Here is a 26,010-nt window from a genome sequence, read left to right as displayed (position 1 = left end):
TCTGCGCCCCCGGGGCCGCGCGTCCCCACCTCCGCTCTGTGCAGCCAGCACCCGGCGTGGGCGCTTTCTCGGGCTCGAGGCGTCCGGGCTCCCCAACCACAGCCACAGCCCTGCCTCCCGAGCCAGCTCCCCAATTCGCAACTCAGAGAGCCAACGCCACCGATCCTTGTGAAGTTGTGCGGGGAATTCTGCCTCTGCCGACTCCCCGAAAGTCGGCCGGACTGTGGAGGGCTGAGCGAGCTCGTCTTGGGCTTGGCGCGCTCGCTTCAGAGGAACCTCCGCTGCCGGGACACGCTCGATGCGGCCTCGGAGGAAACCGGGCGGCGCTGGCCGAGGTGGGGCGGCGGCCCCCGCGAGGAGACAGAGCAGGGGAGTCAGGAGTCCAAAGTCGGCCTAGGGCCCTGGGAAAACGTGAAACAATCCCCCTCAGTCCTCTCACGTGGGCCTCGCATGCCCCTCGTCGCGCTCGGGCGCACCTGGCCACCGCCCCTCCGTCCCACCCGCGTCCGACCCTAAACTGGCGAAGACCTGCTCTTGGGACCGCGCGGAAGCCGCTGAGAGAGAGGGAGAGCCGGTCCGGTAGCAGTTGGGCGTGGCTTCTCTGAGAGGCGGCCCCTGGGGGGCGGGGAGAACTACGCAACCGTCGACTCTGGCCACTGATTGGCTGAGGTACCTGCGCGGAGCCCGCAAGCATCTCCGCCCGGCCCGGATGCTCCTCCTCCTCTCCCAGCCGCTGGGTCCACACCGGCTCGCGAGGGAACCGCTCAGGCGCCCCTGCCCCAGCCCAGGGCGGACGACGGGAGAGAGGGAGGAGGAAGGAGAACACACTCGCTTGCTTGCTCCCACCCGCACTCGGGCTTCCAGAGCCGGCGCGGAGCCCAGGGGGAGGAGCCGCCGCGGGCACGCCCCGCCTCCGGCCCGGGAAGACGACGCCGGCGACCCCGCCGGCCGGCCACCGCCCCCCTCGGCGGCCGAGACCCGCCCCCGGCCCCGGCCCTCCCCCGGCCGCATGGAGGGGCCCCGCTCCTGACGGCCGCGCCGCCGCCTCGGCCCCCGCCCCCCCGCCCGGCCCCGCCCGCCTGCCCGCCCCCGCTCGCATGTCCGCGCCGCCTTAGCCGAGGATGCTGAGGATGAAGCTGCCGCTGAAGCCGACGCACCCCGTGGAGCCGCCGCCCGAGGCGGAGGAGCCTGAGGCAGACGCACGGCCGGGCGCAAAGGCGCCGCCGCGTCGCCGCCGAGACTGCCGTCCCCCGCCGCCGCCGCCCGCGGGCCCGCCGCGGGGCCCCCCGCCGCCGCCGCCGCCGCCTCCGCCGCCGCCCCGGGGGCTAGGGCAGCCTGTTGCTGGCGGAGCAGCGGCGGGGGTGGGCATGCCGGGCGGCGGCGGAGGCGGCGGGCCCGCGGCGGCGCTGCGCGAGCAGGAACGAGTGTACGAGTGGTTTGGGCTGGTGCTGGGCTCGGCGCAGCGCCTGGAGTTCATGTGCGGGCTGCTGGACCTGTGCAACCCGCTGGAGCTGCGCTTCCTCGGCTCGTGCCTGGAGGACCTGGCACGCAAGGACTACCACTACCTGCGCGACTCTGAGGCCAAGGCCAACGGCCTCTCGGACCCGGGGCCGCTGGCCGATTTTCGAGAGCCGGCCGTGCGCTCGCGCCTCATCGTCTACCTGGCGCTGCTGGGCTCGGAGAACCGTGAGGCCGCCGGCCGCCTGCACCGCCTCCTGCCCCAGGTGGACTCGGTGCTCAAGAGCCTGCGCGCGGTTCGGGGTGAGGGTTCGCGGGGAGGCGTGGAGGACGAGCCCGGCGAGCGCGGGGAGGACGGCGAAGGCGAGGAGGACGCGGAGAAGGACGGTTCCGGCCCGGAAGGCAGCGGCGCCGAGCCCCGGCCCGGCGGCGGGTTGGGCTTCAGGGCCCAGGAGGAACTGCTGCTGCTCTTCACCATGGCTTCGCTGCACCCGGCGTTCTCCTTCCACCAGCGGGTCACCCTGAGGGAGCACCTGGAGAGGCTCCGCACTGCGCTCCGCGGGGGCCCCGAGGACGCAGAGGTGGAGGTGGAGCCGTGCAACTTTGCCAGCCCCCGGGCCCAGGTAAGGCGCGCGAGCCTGCCGGCACTCGCGCTGCGGTCACCGCCCCGGCGGCCTCCCCGGCCTGGCTTTCGGACGCCGCCTGGCCGAGCCTGGCCCAGCCCAGGTGGCTCGGAATCCCAACCCTACGGCTCCCGGCCCCGTAATACTAATTTTCGTTCTGCTGGGCGGTTCAGTTCCACTCTCCCACCCTCACCCCCCCACCCCCACCCATGCACACTCAGGCACCCGCCATAACAGAATGCTCTAGAAGTCTCTTCCGTGCCGGAGTTGCTACGGAAAACATGGAGCTCTCAGCCTGGCCCCCGTCTTGGAGGAAGGATCTTAGGACGTTTTTGGCTTAGAGCATCTCCCGCCCCAGGTGGTTGGAAAGGCGAAGCGCTGGAGGTGACTGTGTTAGCCTCAGTCTAGCCCCGGGCAGCGCCTTCTCTTTCTCGCCATCTGGCGCTCTGGTTGCAGTTTCAAAGCTCTGCCTTGTCCCCTCGCTGAGGTGTTTCCAAAGGTGCGCTCTCGGCGTGCTGCCCTTGTCTTCACAAAGGGGCTCTTTTTGCTCAGTGAATGCCTGAGTTTTATTAAAAGGGGTCGTAGGGCTTTTGGCTCTTGTTGCTAACTTGGTGTTCCCAGAGAAAGCTTGATGTGGAGAGCTGCGAATTGACTCAAAAACTAGAGGAGCCGTAGCGCAGGTTGTCTGGGTCAAGAAACCTCTCCTAGAGCGGGCTGCTTACACCTTTTACCTCTGGCATAACTTATTTTCTGTCGGACTTGAGTCTTGCCTACAGATTTAAATCGGGGGTATTTGCTGGGCCTTTAATGTAGGCATACATGTTATTTTCTAAAAGTTGTTAAACACGATAGTGTAGACAAGAATTCAGATGAGTCACTTGTCTCAAACATTAAGGTGAAATTTTATAGAGCCGTGAAAGCAGTTTAATAGTAATCTAGGCCCAATATAAAGTCCTTGATCGTAATAATTTAATGGAGGAGAGGAGAGCAGGTTTCAGTTAGAATAAAAAATTAGGTACAGTAGGTTTATTTTCGTGGTTTACAGTCATTTAAAAGGTAGTAATTTGGTTGTCATACTTTTCAACTTAGGTGATCTCCAGGAGTGATGTATTGGGAAGGGGGATTTTTTTCTGCTTCCTTTCTTGAAAGTTAATTCAACTTATGTATTGCTGTCATTCAATACTCTGGAACTAAAACTGGGCATTGTATTTCTCTAACGGCTGTGTGGACTCAATACCATTGAATCAAGGAATTTGGGGGCTGGAAGGGATTTAGGGATAATTTAGGCTGAGATCCTCCTTTTAAAAACGAGGCTTCTGTGAAGTGACTCGCATTTTAGGGTATATTGTATCAGACTCTAGTGTAGTAATGCTAGTATCCAGTATTTTGGTGAGCTTCAAATTTTGTCTTCTAGTGTCTGTTTACTATTAATATGCAGTTGTGTATACTGTTGATAAAAGTCCTTTTCCACTCTCAGCCTAGTCACTGAAATAATTGCAGAAAAGTCCTATAAGCCACTTATATTTGGAGAAGAAAGCCTGAAATCAGGAGGAATACTTGTATCTTTTTTTCTTTAAATTATATAGTGTTAAGGTGATCTTAGATTGTAGGTATATGAAAATGTCACAGTGGAACAGTTTTATTCCATTCATATCATTCCAACAAGGATAACCGATTTCTGATTTTAACTGCTAGGAGTCTTTTTTTTCCCCTCCATTAAATTTTGCTTGTAATGAGAGGGTCGGAAGGCGACTAGAGAAAGGGAGATATGCGTGTATACTAGAGTAATGAGATTTTCATCTGGACTGCAGTGTGTGGCCTTTTCTGGCTACCGGTGAGTGCTGGGAGGAGTGGGCAAAGTGAGGTTGGGCATCCTGCCATCGTTACTTCTCAGGCAGTGTCCTGTGCTGGGGCCATCCGTTGAAGTAGGAGAATAAATCATACGGGATACACGTACTATAGGTGACGCTGAAGGCTATTTTTAGACACTGGTGGCGTGATGAACTTTTTCCTCGGGTAGCTTAGGGTTACCGTAACAAATCATTCACGTCTCATTAAATTGTTCTGACCCCGCACTTTCTGCGTGGTAGCCTGGACTCCGAGGTCCTCAGCTGTGGCTAGTTCTGGCCTTGAAGACATTTCCGCCGATCTTGTTGCTCCCAAGCTGTCACTCCAAAGGCAGCTGATGGGGGTGGATGGATTTGCATCTCGATTCGCCGCAGCCCAGACCGCTGATGCTCGGCCTTGCGCCGCTGGGACGCTCCCGGTGGGGCAGGGCCCACCTCCGAGTCTGCAGGGAGGTGCCCGAGTCTGGCACGTCCCTCGCGGGGACGCGCGGTGGCGCGTCGGAGGGCCCCCGCCTTCCCCCGGTCACGCGCCGCCGCGGACAGGCCGACGCGTTTGGGGACCCGTCCCTCGGGGCTCCTCCCCTCCCCTTCCCTGCAAGATGGCGGCTGCGGCCGTCCACGTGACTGGCGCGCCGGTTCCGCCCCTGGGAGGGCGGGCTGGGGCGGGGCCGCACCTCCCCGGGGCTCCCCTCGGCCTCTGCGGGCTATAGGCCCCCGCGCGGGGCAGAGCTGCGAACCACGTGGATGGTGCGCTCTGAGAATGGCCGCGGGGAGCTCGTGGGGCCGACTTTTATTGCCCCGGAAGTAACCTTCTGGACACGTGTGTGTAACTTTCGGCTGGGAATCATTCTATTTCTCCCTACTTTCATCCATACTAGACGCATAAAGTGGAACTGATTTATTTTTCCATTAGAATAAAAGCCCCTATTAGTGTTTCTGGCTCTTTCAAGACTCGTATTCAGTACTTAATATGGAGCAGCTTCTCTTTTGAAGTTTTCTGTAAGAAACTAATAACGTTTTGCTGTCTCTCTCTCTCTCTGACAAATAAATAAGTAAATCTAAAAAAAAAAAAAGCAACTTGTGTTTTAACACGAATTTTATGTTAATTATATGCTTTCAAGTTGACCAGTCCCAGCAGCTGTTTAGTGACCTAATGTTTACCATAATAACTGATAGTTGAGGGGACAAGTCCACAAGCTTACCGCTAGAATATACAAATTGGGTCATTTTCGAAAACTGAAGGAAGATTCAAGTAGATTTTTACATTGAAAAGTAATATTTCTCGAGCTTTTTTAAAAATGTGATTTGGAAAATGTTATGTGATTTAGAGTAAATGTTACATTGGATTACAACTTAAATATTGCTTTTAGGAGACTTGTGCATAAAGTTCATCTTCTTCAACTCCTGTGGACTGCCAGTCACTTAGATAAAATTCAGCATGCAGTATGCATGTGTGTGATTGATGTAGTTTGCTGTGTTGATAACGTTACAGATTGCCTACGTAGCCTAGCTGAAAAAAAAAAATGGTTTTAAAAAGGGATCCCTTATTAGGAACCCAAACTGTAAATGGCCTGTTAGCAATAGTGACAAAAAACTGCATAAGTATTTTATTATTTTTTAAAAGATTTTATTTATTTATTTGACAGATAGAGATCACAAGTAGGCAGAGAAGCAGGCAGAGAGAGAGAGGAGGAAGCAGGCTCCCTGCTGAGCAGAGAGCCTGGTGCGGGGCTCCATCCCAGGACCCTGGGATCATGACCTGAGCCGAAGGCAGAGGCTTTAACCCACTGAGCCACCCAGGAGCCCCATGCATAAGTATTTTAGAAGATGTAGTTTTGTTGGTGTTTCATTGAAAAGAGAAGAGCCAAGCTTCCTATCTTTGCACGCTTAAAGACTCTCCTAACTGCTCCTGAAAATGGATATTCTAATTTTGGGGACTTAACCCTCAATTAGCAACACAAAGGCTGAAAAAAAAGCATAAAATGCATAGACTATCATAGTAGCGGTTAGTAGTTAATATTGTTTGTGTGGTGGTGTTTCTCTGGAGATTGTGTTTTCAGTATCCTCAAAACATAGTTGCTTGGCAAATATCTTGAATAAAACAGAAACTGAAAACTTCAGATAGTATTTAGTGTGGTAGATAGTATTTAGCGTTGTTTGAATTCACAAGAAACATAACCTGAATAAAAAAAAATTAAGTGGCCGTGTGTCTTACAAAAATCAATGAAGAAAACTCAAAAAATTGTTACTTTCTTATAGCATAGGTTAATTAATACGGTACTTGACAGAGTATCGCAAGTCATTGTGATAGGACAGAAAATGCACTGGTAGTGTTGAGGCCTGGAAGAAAAGAGTGTTAACATATATGCTCCTACTGTAAGAGAACTTGAATGTGTATGTGGCAACACTAATCCTAGTGTGAGCATGACTGAAAATGAGAGGGGAAATGTCAGTGGTCAGGATTCCTGCCATCAGGCACTAAGAAGATGTTTTCTAAAAGTGATTTTTAAGAAGAATGACTCTAAACTCCCAGACAAGAAATACCTTTATTTAATTGTTGGCCACCACTGGGAGATTTTAAACTGAATAGCAACACTGGAGCCGTAGGCGTGGAGAAGGCTTTCCTCCCTCCTACGGTGGGGATAATAACAGTGCTCATGTGAGATTGTTAGGATCAAATGAATGAGTACTTGTAGAATAATGTCTGGCACATGATCTTTGCTAAATGTTAGCAATTATAAGTAAAAGTTTAGTCTTGTTTGGAAGGTGGTGGTAAGAGGAATGGGAATAGCATCTCACAAATTACCAGTGGGGGACAGAACCAGCCGTATCTTTTTTTTTTTTTTTTAAGACTTTAATTTTTTTGACAGAGGTCACAAGTAGGCAGAGAAGCAGGCCGAAAGAGAGAGAGAAAGAGAGAGAGAGCGCGCACGCGCGAGAGCAGGCTCCCTGCTGAGCAGAGAGCCCAATGCAGAACTCCATCCCACCACCCTGGGATCATGACCTGAGCTGAAGGCAGAGGTTTTAACCCACCGAGCCACCCAGGCGCACTCCAGCCGTATCTTTTGTGGGAAATTTTAGATGGGTTTGGCTGCAGTAAAATATAAGAACAGTTCAGTTAATAAAGGCCATTTTCCTGGAAGAGGCTTTTAGAATTTGAGAGTTAGTGATTATTTTAGTAGCAAATGGGAGCTACCGGTATCCTCCATTTACTTCTGTTTTTCTGTATAGAGATTTTTCTCAGGCAAGAACTCAAGGAAAGTCTTAGACCCACAATAGGAGGAGAGGGTGGTAGAGAGGGAGAGGAAGAAACTACTTTCCCGCACGTTAACTAGTGTGATACATATTTATACACACACACCTTTTGTTTGTACTACCTTTTATGATTTTTTTTTGTGGGGAAGAGGACAGGAAAGGAAGTATGCTGCAGAGGTGACCAGAGGCCTTGAAGAGTGACTGCCTGTTTAGCAGTAGACTTGGCTTACATTCCTGCTCTGCCATTCACTCTGTGACATTAGCCAGGCTACTTAAGTTCCTGAGCCTCAATCTTATCTGCGAAATGGCATTAATGACTTTCTTTTGAGGTTGTAGTAATTGAATTAATGAGGTAACATGCAAAATAATTCACATACTGTCTTGAGTACAAATCTTCTGTTGAGAATGATGCTCAGTGCACTTTCCTTTTCCACTGAGATGTAGCCATCCACATTGTGTTTATCAGTTGTATTCAGGAATGGGCTTTCGTTTTTTTCTTCCCACTTACATAGTATTCTCCTTATTGTTCTCCATTACCATACCTCTAAATTGATTGGCATTCAGGAAGGATGGGGAATTGTAAAGGCAGTGTTTGAGGCATTTATTTGGGGCAGTTCTTTTTAACTTTTTAAAATTTATCTATTTGAGAGAGCATGCGGGGAAGCAGAGGGAGAGAGAGGGAATCTCATGCATATTCTGTGCTGAGCTCGGAACCCAAGTCCAGGCTCAATCCCATGACCCTGAGATCATGACCCGAGTTGAGATTATGACCTGAACCCAAATCAGTTATTGGACCCTTAGCCAGCCAGACACCCCTAGGGCATTTATTTTTAATATTTACATTGTAAAGATCTGGTATGCCACAGATAAAAGAAAACCAAAGGAAGCATTTCTCTGGGTCACAAATTATTAAAATACATATTTTCTCCATAGCGGGTTCAGGGATAGAAATGGGGAACATACATACATATTCTGATTTTGGATGATCATTAACTCCCATGCAACCGCAATCTACTTTAAATCTTTATCCAGTTTTCACATTTAGTCAGGAAACTATCCTATAATTTAAAGCTGTTTTGCATTTTTGTTAGATTACATAATTTTTAGTTACTTCAGAGCACGGCCTGCAATCCATGCACAAAAAAGGAACATTTTATGCTCTTTAAAATAGAAGCTACTAAATTCACTATTTTTAAGCTTATTATTTTTGTCTTTTCTTGAGAAATATTAAGCTAAACTTTTAATGTTTTAATTTTTTTTTTTTTTTTTTAAAGACAGAGGCAGAAGTGACATGCACTAGCCTTGAAGCCAACTGAGCTTCACCTTTATTGACTTTTCCATCACCGAGGACTGTGGAGCAGCGCTCCTCTTCCTCACAGAGAAGGCCTTGTGGCAGAGCCTGCTTCTCGCAGCCTGTGTAAACAGTCACTCTAGAAGGGAAGTGCCTTGTCACGTGTTGCTGTTACACGTGGCGAGGCTACTGGGCCCTTGGTAGGACATTTCCCTCCTGTCCTTCCTATGCCCCAGGGAACCTTTGGCCTTTAATTCCTTCCTCAGTGTCTTGGCTCATTCAAAATGTTTCATGCTTATTCAAGAATTAACTTACTTGAGGTCACGCACAGGTTTTAAACAGGTCGCTTTGGCAAGTTGTTTAGTCTTTACAAGATCCCGGCTGCTCAGGCAGAAATCGGATAACATCAGCGTTCCTTCCATGTAACTGCTGGGAGGATGACCCCGATCGCATGTATGAAAATGCCGGGTAAACAAGAGTAAGATGTACATATCCGTGGATCTGTCCATTGTCCAAAGAGGGACTAGCACAGTCGGGTTGCAGTGGATGAACGGAAATGCCAGAGTTGGAAGAGCTGGTAGGGGTTGGGTCACAGAGGGCCTTGGCAGGAAAGGAGTGGGTTGCCAGCAGGTTGCAGTGAAATTGAAAATCTGTCTGGGTGCGCTGGCTGTGTGTCTTTCTGCCACGTCCACTGTCACTTTATGTGTGATGTGTATGAAAAGCATGAATCATTGATTTAGGAAAAACAACCCAAACTCTTCCAGGCTAATCCAATTCTCTCAGCAGTACCATTAAACTAATCACTCTGATTGGTTTGATAACCTTAATCCTCTCCTCCCCTCATCCCTGCTGTGCCATTTTCTTCTGGGACTTTATTTAGCACCAATTCTGCTGTTTTCAGCCTTTCCACCTCTTCCCTATTGGATACCACTTCCAGATATGTCTTCCTGAAGCAGTGTTTAATCGCATCACGTACTTTGCATTGACTGCGGGACCTGGCCTCTAGTAAGTCTTTGGTCTTAAAAGCCCTGTCTCCCACTTTCTTCACACATCCCATCTTCCATTCAGAGCTCCTGTGTGATGTTTGCTGGAATTGTCCCTGTGGCTGTCTTCTCATAAGATTCTTTGCTGCCTCTGAATGCCAGCAGTGTGGGTATTCTGTGCTGTAATTTTGGTACTTCTATGACTTTTTTCCTGTTTTTTTTTTTTTAAACTTTACTTTGAAATATTCTTAACTTATAAAATTGACCTTCCTCCTAAATTTTAAGTTCCTCAAAGACTTAGGCTTCATGTCTCTCTCTCTCTTTTTTTTTTTTTTTTTTTTTTTTTGTCGGCGATGCATGTATCCTAAAAGCTCACTCAAAATTTCTTATGCTTAGGCTTTTTAGATATGGCTCTGAAAAATACCAGTATGATAAATTGTTTTAAGACAAAGTACATCAGGAAGTGGTTTTTTTTGCCTTGTATGAATTATGCTTCTCGGCTACTTTATAACAGTCTTTGCAGCTCTGTAGTACAGGCACAACTGTTCTGGAAATGATAAAGGGAGTTGCTGCTTTAGGTAAAAGCATGGAGCAGTATAGATTTGAACTGAATCTCCAATAGGTGAATGGTCAGTAATTGTATTTATTAGTTATTATTCCAAACTCAGGCCATTTATAGGCCAAGTTAAGCCTTTTGTGTGGGGGGCGTGCATGAGTTGGGCAGACCTGTGGATGGTGCTTTGATAGGGTGAAGAACTCCTACATCGTAGGCCAACCTCTTCCTTAAGTAGTTGTTTGTGGTCGCCTGGTGTTGATCTCCAATCTGTGATCCTTTTGAGGAGCGGAGGAGTCAGATGCCCAGCTGACCCAGTATCCTGCTTAGGATCAGAAAGTGAAAAACTGCTCCCTGAAGTGAGCCATCTGTAGTCTAAGAATGGGGGATTTTTATACTTCTTGTTAGGAATATCTAAGGAAACCCAACTTTCCCCCAGCATGTTATTTTTCGTGAGGGGAGGGTGTCACATGACTGTGATTCGGCGGTGGTCCTAGAAGCCACCACGAACAGCGTCGTGTGTGTTCGGAGCTGCTTGAGAGAGAGGACATCAAGCTTAGGAGAGGGTACCTGATGAAGAGAGTGGTCTTGGGTGGGTTTGTTTGGGGATGGTGCCTGTTCTAACAGGTGGCATTAAATGCAAGTCCTAATACAGCGTTTCTCTGCACTGTCCTATTTACCAACCTATCCATTAGTCACTGTCAAAGATCCATTTTAAACACAGTAACTTGTGTGTCTGCATGGTTCCGGGAACGTTTCCCCGCTGGCGCTGAAGGCTGGGGCTCTGCTGCAGGAGCTGGAGGGCCCCACAGTGCCCTGGGCGGTCAGGCTTCTGAGCCCCGGTCTCGCTTCCTTCCAAGGACCCTTTGAGCCTCCTGCCTCATCTCCTCTGGATTGGCCAGAGAAGGCAAGGGCAGCTGGCAGGTGTAATGCGCTGGGGAGGAGAACACATTCCTCGCTGGACCTGCCGGATTGTGAACAGGGGTGTGTTCTGTTCACCTCCCCTGAAACATCTGGTAAGGTGGGATTTAAAGGTTTGGGGGGTCCTAGCCCAGGGGATGTTGCTGTTCCTGGTTTAGCCTCCTAGTTCGAGGGAATAAGAGGAGATCTTTTCCCTTCTGTAGTAGGAAAGCAGAAGCTTGGTTGGTAAACACAGATGCTGGGTCTAAAGGTGGTGGAGGGATCCCAGCTTCGGTTTAGGCTGGGAGGCTGTCACCCTCCCCCTAGCCCTGCCTTCCATACTTTCGCAGTTTGTGGTCTAAGTTTATAGTCCTCCCCCATCCACCTGTGAGCTACAGGCGCCTACTAGAGACTGCGCTATTGGCGTTGAAAGCAGAAACATGAGGGGAGTTTTACAAGGAAAACCTCAAGGCCAGTGACATTTTTCTGGGATGAAAGCTGCCCTCCTCCTGCTCCCCAGTAGGCTTCCCTATCAGCATTCTTTTGCTAATTGCATATCCTCCTAGTTCAGTTCACTGGAAAAGACAGTGATGTCAACAATTTGAATCGTTTTTAAAATTCGTAATAAATTCCTGGAGCTCTCCAGAATCCGTAGGAAATTATGTTTCCCTCCTACCTCTCATTCCACCCACCCAGCTGCCATCCAGCCGTGCTCTGCACAGGTCACCACTTCATGTCCCGTCGAGGAGACCTTGCAGAGCTGCAGTTGCAGTGGCCACGGCGGGTCTGGGGGCTCCGGTGGCAGAGAAGACACATGGGTACAACGAACTTTGGGCCTCCCCCCCATTCAGTGGCTAGGGTGCATTGACCCCTGCTTTATGGTCCGTTCTGCCACATTTGTCTACACCTTCTAGCCAGAAGAAACAAGAAGTTACAAGTGAGGTGAGCCCCGATCCCAGCAGAAACTCTCATGGTGCTGTCCCCCAGCCCCTGAGCTGTGGCGCGGCAGGTGCTGGCCGCGGGGCTCTCCTGCGCTGCTTACTGGTCCTGCCGCTTCCCGCACAGCATTTGCCCTTTCTCAGTTGCTGGAAGGCGATGCCAGGCTTTACCGTGGGTTGAGTAGAAATGAGGCAAATGCCTGCCCCTTCTCAGCAGCCTCTTGGAGAGGCAGCAAGGAACTCTTCCCTTCTCCCTGGCGCCTTCCCTCTTCTTCCACCAAAATGGATGGAATTGGACATCTCAGGACATGTTTCTTGTAACTAATCATTTTCTCACATTCGAAGTAAGGCTTTCTGTGAATCTTGCTTAAATAATAACTTGCTTTAGTTGGGACCCTGGTGATGGAAAGAAGAGAATTTAAAATCTATGACTATGTAGGGGCGCCTGGGTGGCTCAGTGGGTTAAGCATCTGCCTACGGCTCAGGTCATGGTCTCAGGGTCCTGGGATCGAGCCCCGTGTCAGGCTCTCTGCTCAGCGGGGAGCCTGCTTTTCCCTCTCTCTGTGCCTGTCTCTCTGCCTACTTGTGGTCTTCTCTCTGTCAAATAAATAAATAAAATCTTAAAACAAACGAACAAACCTATAACTGTGTAACAAGTTATCCCCAGACTTGGTGGCTTAACCCAGACCCATTTTATTATTATCTCCCAGAGTTCCATGGGCCAGGGGTGTAGACGGGCGATGAAGAGTGAGGGAGGCTTGTCTTGGTTGCGGGGTGTCTGGAGGTGGTGGCTGGGACTTATAGCTTCCCCCCGCCCCCGCCAGTGCGGCCTCCTCGGGGCAAGTGCACTATGTAGGTGGTGGCTGGGGGTGGAGGGGGCGGTGCTCAGGCCCCAGGGCTTCTGGGGACCTGCCCCCAGCAGTCCCGAATGTTCCTTCCCTCACAGTCTGTGGGTCAGGCATGTCTGGGAAAGCCAGCTGAGACCAGCCGGCTGGGGGGTTAGATCCACCTTTCAGTGGGAGGGCCATCAAAGTATTTTTAGCTCTATTTGATTTACCACAGAAACTTAATAAGATGTTGTGGTTAGATACTAATGTTAGTATTCAAAGTCTCACTTGATGAGTGTATAAAAACTTCTGAAGAATTTAGTCCATTAAAAAAAAAGCTACAAAATTCTGAATTTCTTTATTTTTTAATAGAGAATGTCCTGGTGTTTTTAAATTTAGTCTGCATCAAAGGACAAGAGGAAGCATGCAGAACACTGTTAGATGAGCTAAAATAAACTCCATCTACAGCTTGACCTTTGTTAAAATAAAAGGAGACCACTGTGACCTTTGTTCTCCATGGTATGTTAGAAGACTCTTGTATTTTTTTTTTGTTTTGTTTTGCTTTGTTTTTAAGATTTTATTTATTTGACAGAGAGAGAGAGATCACCAGTAGGCAGAGAGGCAGGCAGAGAGAGAGGAAGGGAAGCAGGCTCCCTGCTGAGCAGAGAGCCCAACTCGGGGCTCGATCCCAGGATCCTGAGACCATGACCTGAGCAGAAGGCAGAGGCTTAACCCACTGAGCCACCCAGGCGCCCCAGAAGAGTCTCTTTTGGGTTGTCCAGGCAACTGACTGTTACAGGCTTTCCTCACACTGGTGAAATCTCAAGTCTGTAATTGTGTTGGATATACATGTATAAAAGTTAAATTGGAGTAATCTCTGGAATGAATGAACTGTCCATCCTGCCGTGTTACCTGACGTAGATTTGCGCTAACTAGGAGCTCTTAAGGCTCTTAAGGCTCACCTTAGCACAGAAAACGCTTTACTCAGATGACTTACAGAAAGGAGGAGAGCACACACATTCTCATGTTTTTTTGTGTGTTCCTGTGCATATATTTTACCGGCTTAGAATTTTTAAATTTCATTTTTTGATCCAAGCAGAGAAAAATTCGCCACTTTTCCCTTGTTCCTGACACTTTAATCTAACTAGTCTTTGTAAAATGCCAGTTTTGGCATGTCTTCTATAGTGCGTTTTCCTGGGAATCTGAACTTAATAGAGAAAGGGAGTGTAACGTCTCTCTGGAAGATTCCATAAACCAGTGCTTCTCAACTTTTATGACACCCTTCCCCCTACTGAGAGTAAAGGAAGCATATTTGACATGTGGAAAGGGGAGACAGCAGAACAGAGAGCCATTCGCTGTTGGGACTCCTAAACTTGATTCTGACCTCTGAAGCTCACAAAGGCGTTAGATTAAATTTTTACTGAAGTGATAAAATTGCGAATTTTATACATAGTTTCTGAACTTAGTTTAAATAATTTTATAGCATTGAAGCATGCTGAAATGTAGGGTGGGAGAAAACTTAATTAGTAGGTATTTTCATGGGTTGATGAACTTAGGTCCTTGGAAAGACTCTCGAACTTCATTTTTCTCCCTAGGTTATTGAATAGGAGACCTTTTACTGGCTGTTAAAAGTATAACTTAAGACTTAAAAATTTGATATTGAATGTGAAGCGGACTACTTTCTCATGGTTGCTTCAGTGTAATATTTGTGGAGGCAGCATAATAAAATTATTTTAAAAATTTTTTATTTTTTTTTATAAAATGTATAACATAAAATGTGCCATTTTCACACCTTTTTGAGTGTACAGTACAGTAGCATTCAATACATTCACATTCTTGTGCATCCATCGCCATCATCCATTTCCAGGACTTTTCTTTTATCCCAGACTGACCCTCTACATCCATGAAGCAGATTCTCCTCTGTGCCCCAGCCCTGCACCGGTAACCACTGTTCCGCTTCCTGTCGGTGACGGGGACCATTCTAGGTACTTCATGGGAGTGGAATAATACTTTGTGTTTTTGTGCCAGGCTTATGTCACTTAGCACCACGCCCTCAGGACTCATCTACATTGTAATATGTATTCGAGTTTTATTCCTTCTGTAGGCTGAATCCCATTCAGTTGTGTACACAAGCCACATCCTGTTTATCTGTTCGCCCAGTGGTGGACATTTGAGCTTCTCCCTTTTGGCTGTTGGGAGTGATGCCGCCATGAAAAAATTACTTGTTCACGTCCCTTGCTTCTCCACCTGGGAGCAGCGTCGCGGGACCACGTGGTAACTCAGTATCTCAGGGACTGCTGCTCTGCCTCTGCTGAGGCTGCTCTATTTTCCCTTCCTCTGGGGGGTGCACAAGGGTTCCAGTTCCTCCACATCCTCACCAGTCACTGTCGTGTTCTGTGTTTTTTGGAGAACAGCCATCTTAATGGGTGCGAAGCGGTATCTCAGTGTGATTTTGATTTGCGTTTCCCTGATGAAAACTATCTGGGTTTGTTTGTTTGTTGTTGTTGTTTTTTGGCGGATTTTGCATTTCTATTTGAAGGTGTTATTTTTAATTTATGAATCACAAATGAGCAGTGTAGAAAAATATTCTATAAAAAAATGTTTGACTTACTCAACTAAACTTCCAGTGAACACAAGTATTTGAGAGGAGTACAGTGCTTACTTACACTGATTTTTTTGAAGTATTTACAGCAGTGTTAGGCCAGTGCTGTTTTATGACTTTGTCATTGATTATATGGTCTAGGTTAGGAAACAGATAAGTTTGTTGTTGCTAGAAGAATTCTTGCGGTCTACCTTTTTTAAATCATTAATACTGAAAATCGGTGAATGCCATCATGCTAAATGTTTTGGAAGTTGGATGTTGATGAAGAGAGCTGTGCTGTCCTTCTTATTAAGTGGTTCTGTGTAGACAAATGCTTATTTCCTTGGGTTTCTACGGGAAGACAAGCTATATGTAAGGCTGAAGCTTAGCTCCCAGGAGTGTCTAATAAGATGCTTTCTTCCCAGAAATAGAGCTGTCAACGTGCAGCCCATACCTGCTGTCAGGCCAGCATGCGTGAACAAAATATTTTTAAGATGGCAGAACAAAATATTTTAAATTAGGATTCTAGGGAAGTGTTGGGTCTTGTGTTTGCTTCATTTCTAAATTGACACAATTTTTTTAAATTAATGTATATTATTGCACGTTTGTCAAATTGTAATTGTCTGTTGAAACTGGGTGGTTTGTTCTGAGTAGTATTTTGAGATTCTGAATGTGAAGGTGTAAGGTGTACATGGTGATAAAGAGTTCTAAGGCTGGTTTTTTTTGGCTTAATCAGTGTGTAGTAGGAACAGTATATGCGCTGCTTTGGTTCTGGAGAGCCGTGGTGAGATAAGCAACCCTTCCTGACTCCAGGCAGTTCTCTCAGAAGTAAAACTTCCTCCAGCTCACGGAGGATAGTGATTGGCTGAGCAAACTCAGATTTAGGGCCCAGTCGCTGTTAGGTGGCTTACCGTGACTAATGGTAAACCCACTGGCCACACTCATTCTTGTTCGAAAAGATTTGGCAGATCCTGATGCTAACATTTTGTAAAACTTTTTCCTACCAGAGCATCTTGTTAAAATCAAGTAGTGAATAGAAATTCCGAAATTAATGTAAAAAAGAAAATTCTCAGTTATATGGGGTGTTACCATAAAGGATATACTCTTTTATCTGTGTTCCTTTGATTCTGGTTCACTTTGGTTTGAATTGACATTACTGGGAAGTCCCAAGTAATAATGTGCAATATGTCCCAAGAACATTGAGACAGGAAATAATGGGTAGAATATTACTGTGAAATGAAGATAAATACTGATTCTTTTTCCTTACTGATGAGTGCCAGTTTGTGCCTTTCTACCCGTAACATATAATCAGCTATTTGAGCTCTAAAAATTGCTGTTAAAATCGTTGCTGTTACAAGTATAAGACTTGAATATGGTTTATTTCTGTGGAGTTGACTCTTCTTAGTCTGTGCAGTAGACTAACACGTGCCCCTCTTTCTCACCTAGAACGATTCTGCTCATGGTGATTACACGCCCAGTAACGAGGCCGGTTTACTAGAACAAGCCCCAATACCTCATGATGGACTTCCTGTGGCACCTCATAGAACCCAGCGAGAAGGTATGCTTGTTTTTTTGTTTTTGTTTAGTTTTTTTTAAGGATTGTATTTATTTATTTGACAGAGAGACACAGTGAGAGAGGGAACACAAGCAGGGGCAGTGGGAGAGGGAGAAGACAGGGAGAAGTAGGCTTCCTGCCAGGCAGAGATCCTGATGCTGGCAGGGCTCAATCCCAGGACCCTGGGATTATGACCTGAACCGAAGGTAGATGCTTAACGACTGAGCCACCCTGGCTTCCTGGTATGCTTGTGTTTTGTAAACTACAGGGGAAAGTTGCAGAGTGCTAGTTACCTTGGTTAACTCTAATTCTTCTCTCTTTTTTGGAGTAGAGATATCCTCCAGGTCCTAAGTTTGGCTCAGGCCCCAGTCCCCCACCTTTTGGATCTGCATCTGGGCTCCTGCTTCTCAACCCTTGGCCCATCCTGGCTTGTGTTTACTTGGTTCTGCCTTGCGGTCGGTTTTCTTAAATCTAGTTGCGTACTTTTGGAGTGCAAAAACCTTCACATTTTCCCAAAGTATTTGGTTGAGTGCTTTATCTGGAGAATGTGCTCAGCATTTACTGAAAAAAGAAATTTTATGGAAGTTCACTGTAAGAAAGCGAAGAAATTTCTTACAAACCCATGCTTCCTACAGTAAGGCAGATATCAAGAGGGCTGGGATGGGGGAATTGAAAGGACATTTTCATCTGAAAAGAAGGGAGTTCAGATATTCACTTCTCTTAATATTCGGGGAGTCAGTTAACCTGAGGGGAAAATTGGAATGGAGAACACAGACGCCCCCCGAAGCCTGGGCCCAGTGAAGTGTGTGCAGCAAGCGCCACACATGGTTATGGCAGCTGCGAATCAACATCATTGTGTGTCTCCTTTCAGAACCAACAATAGTCCTTTTTGTGTAGTGCATTTTTCCTCACAAGAGGAGAAATAGGTATGCATGTTTAATGTATTTTAAAAAAGTCTACATAATTACCTATTCCAGCCTGTTCAAGACTATAGAACTACCTGACTCATAGCCTCCTTCAGCCACACTCATTGCACGTGCGAGTGACCCGAAGCAGAGTTTGCTTTTACAATGAAGGTCCTTTTTTTCTTTTTAATAGAAAACATTTTAGAAAAACAAAAAATGACATCAAAATGCTAACACCCACAAGATGGTACTATAGGTGATTTTTCTCACGTTCTTTAGTTTTGAACCAACGCATGTGATCTCTGCTCCTTAGTTTTAATTTATGAGGGCTGGAGGGTCTCCCTACTGGCCATCCCTCACCATACTCTTGTCTTGCTCGTCTTGATTCTGAGAGATCAGGCTGAAGACCTAACCCCATTCCCTTACCCCATAATGCCCCAGTGGTCCCCTACCCTTACATAGCCCACGGATTGGCAGAAGTAGAGCTGCTTTGTATTTTCTGAACGTAGATTGGTTCAGATGGTTGTTATTAAATAGCATTGTCCTTTACATAATTTAATAGGAAAGAAAATGGCAGCCCTCCCTGCCCCGCACTGGCCTTGGTTGTACTGCATCAGATCTGAGGAGTTCCAGGCTTCCCACCTGGCTTTTGAGATTTTCTTTTGTTTCCGTCCTCAGCATTTCTCACCCAGTGAGGGGCCCTTTTCCTAGAAGTGGGCCACCAAACACTGTATATATGGAAATTTGGCACAAAATAATGATGGTGGTATCTCCTTTGTTAGGAGTGTCTGCTTTCCCCCAAATTTCTGTACCTTTACGTTTCCTGTTTCCCCATTGCTCATTCTCCGTGGTCTATAACAATCTTAATTCTTCTGTCTGCTTCTGTTACTTTGTGTATTCTTCTTCATCTATTTTAACTTTTTTCTCTCTGAGTAAATCCTTTTCCTTTTCTTCACCATCTCCTGCCCCCTGAATTAACAGTGACCCTAGTCTGTAGAGTCCCTCTCCTGACTCCCGTGACCTTTGTCATGTTCATGACTACAGTCTCATTAGTGCTTACATGCTGTTTGTTCTATTCATACCCTGAGAAACAGCTTCTCTTGCCTTTTTTTTTTCTCCCCCTCAAGTCCCTGTATTACGGTTAGTAGCCTGGCTCTTTTCAATTTGTAAAGACACTTACTTCCTGAAAGATGGTATTAAATGAGTAGTTCCGGAATTTGCACATTTACTTACTTCATTAATAAGGTGGCATCTTACCTAGTTCAATTCAGAATTACATATGTAATATAGGACCACTACTTTATCTGTGTAGTCAGTTGTGAAAAATTTTGCTATAGTGAAGCTTTACAGTGAAGTTCATTAATAACATTACATTTATAATACTATTATATGATATTAAGGGTCCTGTTGAGAACAACAATTTTTAAATTCCCAAATGGAAAGAAATTTTTATCAGTTTTACATATTACATTTGAAAGTTCTTTTTTCAGTTTACTTATTTTTTTTTTAAAGACTTTATTTATTTATTTGACAGAGATCACAAGCAGGCAGAGAGGAAGGAAAGCAGGTTCCCTGCTGAGCAGAGAGCCCCGCGGGGCTCGATCCCAGGACCCTGGGATCACCACCCGAGCTGAAGGCAGAGGCCTTAACCCACTGAACCACCCAGGCACCCCATAGTTCTTTTTTCAGTTTAAACAAAAACTAGGTATTTTCTAGTTTACACCTACCATGCATGAAAAATTGAATAAAGTGCTGTTGGCGGTAATTGGAATAACAAACATTTTGAAGAAGGTCCTCTAGAAAAATAATCTTTCCTGTAGGTGTATTTTATTTATTTATTGGTGCTTAACAGGATGCTTGGAGAACCGCTGAGGTCCTCGGCATGCTCAATGGATATAGGAAAAAATTCACGGATGAATAGCACGTTGCTGTGCTTCTGCGCTTTCCAGTTTTACGTCATGATTTAAGACCAGTAGTAAAGGTGAAGCTAAATAGCTTAGTCATTTAGCACTTGTCGGACTGGGTGACCGAAGCCTGCATCTGTGGAACCAGTCCTCTTGTTTTCTCTCTTTCAGCCGTGCACATTGAGAAGATAATGTTGAAAGGAGTCCAGAGAAAAAGGGCTGACAAGTACTGGGAGTACACCTTCAAAGTAAGCCCCTCTGCCCCAATGGGGGTCTCATGTACCGTGTTAAATGACCTTTTGGGAAAAATGAAAATTGGTCTTTGGAAAAACTTACAGCAGGTTTGCTAATTTAAGAAAAAGCTGTACGTATACGTACGTTTGTCTTAATTAAGGGAATATCCTGTTTTCATATGTGCTGCATGGTTTGCCAAGTTTTTAATTGTATCACATTAAAGTTACTTGACGATTTTATTTAAAAAAAAAAAAGTAAGAGCCTTCGATTTAAGGTGTAAGATGTATCTTTAAAAGTAAAAGTAAACGTTTTCTCTAGTATTTTTTAAATCAAGATCATGGGCCTTGTCTTTTCCTGGCATGGTTTTCCCTGATATTTTTCTCCTCCTCTTCTTTCTCCACGAAGGTTTTATTCCCTGGCCTTTGTCGCCTTGTCTTCTTATCTCTAATTGCTTTCCTGTCATTCTGTCCTTCAGACAGCTGTCTAGTTAACCGTAGAGTCCAGCTTTGTCCCTCCCCATGTCTCCTTTTTGCCTGTTGACTGTCATGTGGATTCCTCGTCCACGTCCTCCTTACTCCTCCCTGCTTGGGCTTCACTGTCTAGCCCTTTCTCCCAAGGTTGGACTGAGCGCCTTGAAGCCCAACGGACCGACGCCACGTTTCTGTGCTCGCTCACTTCAGTTCTTCCCCAAAGGTATTGCGCGCCAAACTTTAGCTGTGCCTTTCTCATGAAGTCATTTCTGATGCCCCAGCAGAGTGTGTTTCCGTTCATTCCGCGGTATCCTCCCTTCACCAGCTTCCCGGTCTTCTGTTTGGGTGACGTTTTTCCTCTCCAGTAGGTTATTAGCTCATGGAGAGCAGGACTCTTCATCCTTTGTCATCCCACTGTATCCGACTTGCTTAGTGCATTTGTTGAATGAATATCAGAACTCTGGCTTCTGCTCCGTGCGGGGAGTAGCCTCAGATTGCAAATTTTAAGTCCTTAACTCCACATATTTCCCTTAATGTGATGATAACCCGTGGCAGAAGCCACTGCACTCTCTTCAGGCAGTTACACGAGTACTCCGTTTGTTGCTGGAGCTCTTAGCTTGTTCCTTCCTCCAAGCTTTGTCATCCCCAGCTCTGGAACAGTCTTTCCCAGACCATGGCACAGCTCACATCCCTTCAACTCCTAGGCTGGCTCAAACGCTCCCTCCTGTGAGGTCTTTCTTGGCACCCTTCTGATGTGCTGTCCTACTCCTGCCCCATGCCCTGTTCATTTTCTCTGGAGCCTGGAACCCCGAGGGGAAGTCTTAACTATTCATTTGTTGTAATCTGTCTAATGCACCAGACCCTGAACCTCAGCCAGCAGAGACTTCGGCTGTCTTGTACACTCCTGTGTCCCTTTTCACTGAGAACAGTGTCTGACACAAGTAGCTGCTCAGCGAACATTCGAATAATTAAAAATCACTTAAAAGATGTGCCAGTTAATGAGGATATTTGCTTTGAGGGTTGGTAGATACAATCTCTTATCTATTATTAACTATCTGATTAATAACAGTGTGACTAGCCGGTAAGACTGAGGTATTTGCATAATGTAAGTTTCACTTGGCTCAAATAATTGTAAAGTAGACATTATTAGTGGGCCGCCATCCAGTCCACTGAATTAAAAGTGTCCAAGAGGTAAAGTGGCATAACAGATTTCAGTCTGGCTCTTCTGCTTCCTTGGGGTCAGACGTCAGTAAGGGAACCGTTAGAGTTTTAGTTTCTCCATCTGGAAATGGGAGGTCATCATACCTGCCCCATCCACCATAAAAGATTTTAAAGAATTGAGGTAAAGATGAAATCTCTTCATAAGCCATATATCCCATAAAAATACAATGTGGTACTATCAAAGAGGGGCAGTAAACTCTAGCTATTTCCCTGAAGAATTTATGTTTAATAATTTCTAGGAGATAGAATTTTTATCTTTCTTGCTATATAGATCTATACCATCAAAAGTGTCATTTTAGAGTCGTGCAACTTCTCCCTTTTGAAAAATTACTATAATGTAGTCACATTTTAAAAGACAACTTTAACAAAACCATGCGATGTGAAAGGAATTATTAAAACATTTTTTTGAGTAGAGTATGTCAATGTGCTGTTAATTTTAACGATTTTGAGGAAATTAATGACAATGCCAGATTAACTTTATACTTCTAGTTGTTAATTTTAATAAAATTTAAGTAAGGCCCTTTGTTTTACATGTGGCTTTTTCCAGCCAGTTCCTGCCTAAGAAATAACTATATAATATGTGTGTGTGTTTTTTTTTTAATCAGGTAAATTGGTCTGATCTTTCAGTCACAACAGTAACAAAAACCCACCAAGAACTACAGGAATTTCTACTGAAGGTAAAAGTACAGATTTTGTTGTTAAAATGATTTTTACGTAGTATGTAGAATCCAGAAACCTTAATATCAAAACAGACACCAGGAAGGTTGAACTACATATATGAAGGTTGACTTAGAATTCTCCATGAACGTTACCTATAGAAAATGTGATGTTATTCTAAACCCAAGTTTTCTTATGTGACCCATATAAGGAAATGAAGGGTTTTCCACATTTAAAAGAAGTGGAACCTTACTCCTTGTTCCTTGCCAAGGTGTATATTAATGGTGGCTGCTTGCGAGGGTGCTTCCTGTGAAAGGGTGTGTCTGCCCGATGTGAGGAGGCTTGTCAGCCTTTGTTGTGCTTCTGAGCCCTAACAGCTCTTCAGCTCCCTCTGTGGACTTCCTTAAATCTATGTCCCTTGGTTCCTTCTTTGAGTTCCAGCACACACACACACGCACACGCGCACACACACACACACACACCCTGTGATAGACTCTCCGGGGTGTTGAGAATAAGGGATAATGGAAACATCTTCCATTGACTTGCAGAGGTAAAAGGTATCTCAGGTCATTTTGGTCAAACGCTTGCCCGTTTCTTTAAATTCTAGTTTATTGAAGTGTGTATGAGTCGAGCTAAATATTAAAAGGAGGAAATGGGCTTAAATGGTTAACCAGTACCTTCCTATTTCTCAATAAGCAAATATACTTTAAAATGTATTGCTAATAAGGAGATAGAAAGTCCAGAAGCCAGGAAACATTCCTAACTTTTGGGTGAAGGTGGGATGTAGTTACTGAACCTGTAACATGGGAAACTTTCAGCACCATGCTGGTTTCTAAGTTGTCTGCTTGTCACTGTAAAGGTAGTCTTTCAGATCACGTGGTGGGTCTCCGTTCTGAAAGCTAGAAGTCACTGTGTCGCCAGGTGGCAGAGTTATGAGCAGCCTGGTAGGTGCTGGCTCTGTGGCGACATGGTTCCATGTGCTGTCACAGTGTTCATCCGCTAACACCCAGGGACAACTTGAATATCTTCCTTCAGCTTATTTTAAAGTGGGCCTTCCTGGTTAAGGGCTGAGAGCGCCTTCTGCCACTTGAAGATGGTGACCTAACTGCGGCGCGGGGAGGGGTCATTCATTTCGGTTGGTGAAGGTCCCACGTGGATGGCCCGTCAGCGGTCCACAGCATGGTGAGGAAGGAGAGGGTGGTGGAAGGACCGGGCGCAGGAGTGCTGTCGTGCAGAGAAGAGGGCCCTTGGCTCCCCAGGGATACTAGCTCCTGGCTAACGGTCTGCCTTTTGAAGAAGCTGGGAAGGGCTGGCCCGCACCACCGCCACACCTGTGCTTTTAAAAATCTCTCCCATTTCTATCTGACTTCTCTGTCTCAGTAGAATAAATCTATCCAAGTTGAAGGGCATGTAGTCATGAACCGGTGTCCTACGGGTCAGAGAGCAACGTGCTTCGTTTCTTTTTCTTGGGTTGCCCTTTCCGTGGTGGAGTCTAACACTGGGGGTAGGTTGCAGGGAGATGGAGCTAAGGCTGAAATGTCTTGCCGTGTGGCGTTGGCGCGGTGGGGGTCCAGGGCTGCCGCGTGTCAAGGCCAGTTCCCTGAGGCGTTATGGAATCGGGGTGCTACCCATCTGTCCCGTGTCCTGCCAAGAGACTTCAATGGAGAGCACGTGACTGACCTCCAGCCTCGGGCCTGGCACCGGGCAGAGTCTTTTCTCTTGGGTTTCCGTAAGCTTCAGCTCGTTCTTCGTCTTGACAGATTTTTTTTGCAATTGTCCAATTTTTCTAAAAGCTTAAGTGCTTGAAGAAAATACCGCCCCCTCTAAGTCACTCTTCAGAATCATGGTAGTTAATGATACCCCTAGTTAGTTAACTTTTGAATATAGAATTTTTCTAAAGTGGGACAGATGCCTTATCATTACATGAAATAATTGGCAACGTTGTATGCTTCCAGAAGCTAATTGCCTCTTCTCAAACATCCTTTCGAGTTTACCATTTATCTTTTCTACTTTTTACCTTTTAAAATCGTCTATGAAAGTTACGAGCAGAAGTGTCCTTTTGACAGCCTGTGCATCCTAACAACCTTTAACTTTTGTAGAGGCTGTTTAACTGCACTTACTGTTTGCTATAATGTGGAAGAGGGAGTCTGAGGTCAGTGCTTTCAATCCTTTTTTCCCATGTAAATGGCAGCCTCTGTCCTTGCATCCAGGCCCTCTTCCCCTGCTGCTTTGAAGCTGCGTCTGGCAGCTGTCTGCTTCTCACAGCAAGGCTGGAAGCGCCACGCAGGCAGGCTTCGTGGCTTCCTACACTGCTGTATCCACAGAGCCTACAGCAGGACCAAGGACAGAGTTGGGGTTTGAATATTTGTTGATTGAATGAATGAGGGATGGCTGAGAAGAGTTACGAAAACTAAAGGATAACGATGGTTCTCCATTAGGCCTCAGTGTTTTGAATTTTTTTTTTTCTTAAGATTTTATTTGAGAGAGAGAGAGAGGCAGGGATAGTGACAGAGCATGTACAGGGAGGAGAGGGAGACACACAGACTCCCCGCTGAATGGGGAGCCTGATGCGGGGCTTGATCCCAGAACCCCAGGATCATGACCTGAACTGAAGGCAGTCGCTTAACTGACTGAGTTATCCAGGCGCCCCAGGCCTCAAAGTTTTTAAAGAGAAGCTTGTGCTGGCGAGGAGAAATGCTTCCCTACGCTCTACGCTGGTGCGAGGCTGAGCTGGGGCCCGGGGGTGGGGGCTGGGCCTGGAACACAGACCGAGAGGTGAGGAAATTCAGAAGTGACTAGAATAGAAGAGACATGATTTAAAGCTGTATTTTTAGCAAATGTGCCTTCCTCCAGGACTGGAAATAGTCCTTGGAAATTGAAGATAAAAACCACTTGAAAATAAAGCATTTTGCAAATACTGATGACTGCACATCCGTGCTCTGGCCCATCACGTGCGCCGTCAGTGACCAGGCGGAAACGTGTGCTCGTGCCTTCCGGCGCTGGAGGGGCCAGCAGTGATTCCGTGGTGGAAACAGACTGCACCGAGGCTGGTTCGCTTTGGCTGTGTACAGATATTCCGGAAATACATGCATAAAATGGGTACTACGGCATCTGTATTAAAATAATATAAATACTGAAATAGTCCTTTCTCTGGAAAATGTGTAGATTCGGGAGCTGTTTCTTCCCGATAGTGACCAGAGGCCTCGCTCTGCGCAGGGGTGTGAAGATGCCGGCAGGCCCTTCCGCCGTACCACGGGGTAAAAGAACCAGGAAGAGCTTCATTCTGACAAAACATCTTGATTCCATAGTCTCACTGCCTAAAATTAGTGATACTTTATGCTGTCTTTGTTAACTTTTCTGTCCCTGAATTGTTGACTCAAAATGCGGATTTGATGAGAGCGTCCTTGCTTGGGCTTCTCCGGTGAGAGAGCAGCGTGTGAGCTGACAGTTTGTCACATTGTTCTCTTCCCACAGCTCCTCGGGGACTGTGTTAACGCTTCTGCTCCTCGTTTTAGTGAAAAGTGCCAGGAATTCAGGAGTTCGTTGTAAAGACTCGTTATCAGAGGCTAAGTTTAAAACTTGGAATTCTTGAAAGACTTGGGAAGTTAGTTTTATAAATGATTGCTTCATTAGGAATTTTAAAAAGTGAGCTACTTAATAAACAAAATGACTTAAAATTTTGTTTTTAAATAAAACCTTTCTTGGCCAAGTCATGATTTTCTGTATGTGTGGCTGCTGGTATATCGCTCTGCGGGCACCACCGGCACGTGGCGGGGAGGGTTACTCACCCTTCAGTTAGTGCGTGAGC

General features: G+C 46.4%; 1 protein-coding gene across 6 annotated transcripts in view; it reads left to right on the top strand.

Annotated features, from left to right (window-relative positions):
- The first annotated feature begins 754 nt into the window (after positions 1-754).
- ZCCHC2 (zinc finger CCHC-type containing 2) overlaps positions 755-26,010 on the top strand; it is a 62,930-nt gene continuing 37,674 nt past the window's right edge. For 3 of the 6 annotated variants that reach the window (XR_007121792.1, XR_007121791.1, XR_007121790.1), the window contains exons 1-4: positions 755-2,081; positions 16,703-16,814; positions 19,792-19,868; positions 22,151-22,222. Coding sequence is in view for 1 of the 6 variants with exons in the window: in XM_047696524.1 (XP_047552480.1) it covers positions 1,122-2,081; positions 16,703-16,814; positions 19,792-19,868; positions 22,151-22,222 (1,221 nt within the window). In the remaining 5 variants the exon portion in view is untranslated. The remainder of the gene's footprint in view (positions 2,082-16,702; positions 16,815-19,791; positions 19,869-22,150; positions 22,223-26,010) is intronic. The other 3 variants (XR_007121789.1, XR_007121788.1, XM_047696524.1) reach the window with 1 other exon arrangement.

The sequence above is a fragment of the Lutra lutra genome, chromosome 12 (assembly GCF_902655055.1).
Source record: "Lutra lutra chromosome 12, mLutLut1.2, whole genome shotgun sequence".
Classification (NCBI taxonomy): domain Eukaryota; kingdom Metazoa; phylum Chordata; class Mammalia; order Carnivora; family Mustelidae; genus Lutra; species Lutra lutra.
This window is presented reverse-complemented; position numbering and strand designations above follow the sequence as displayed.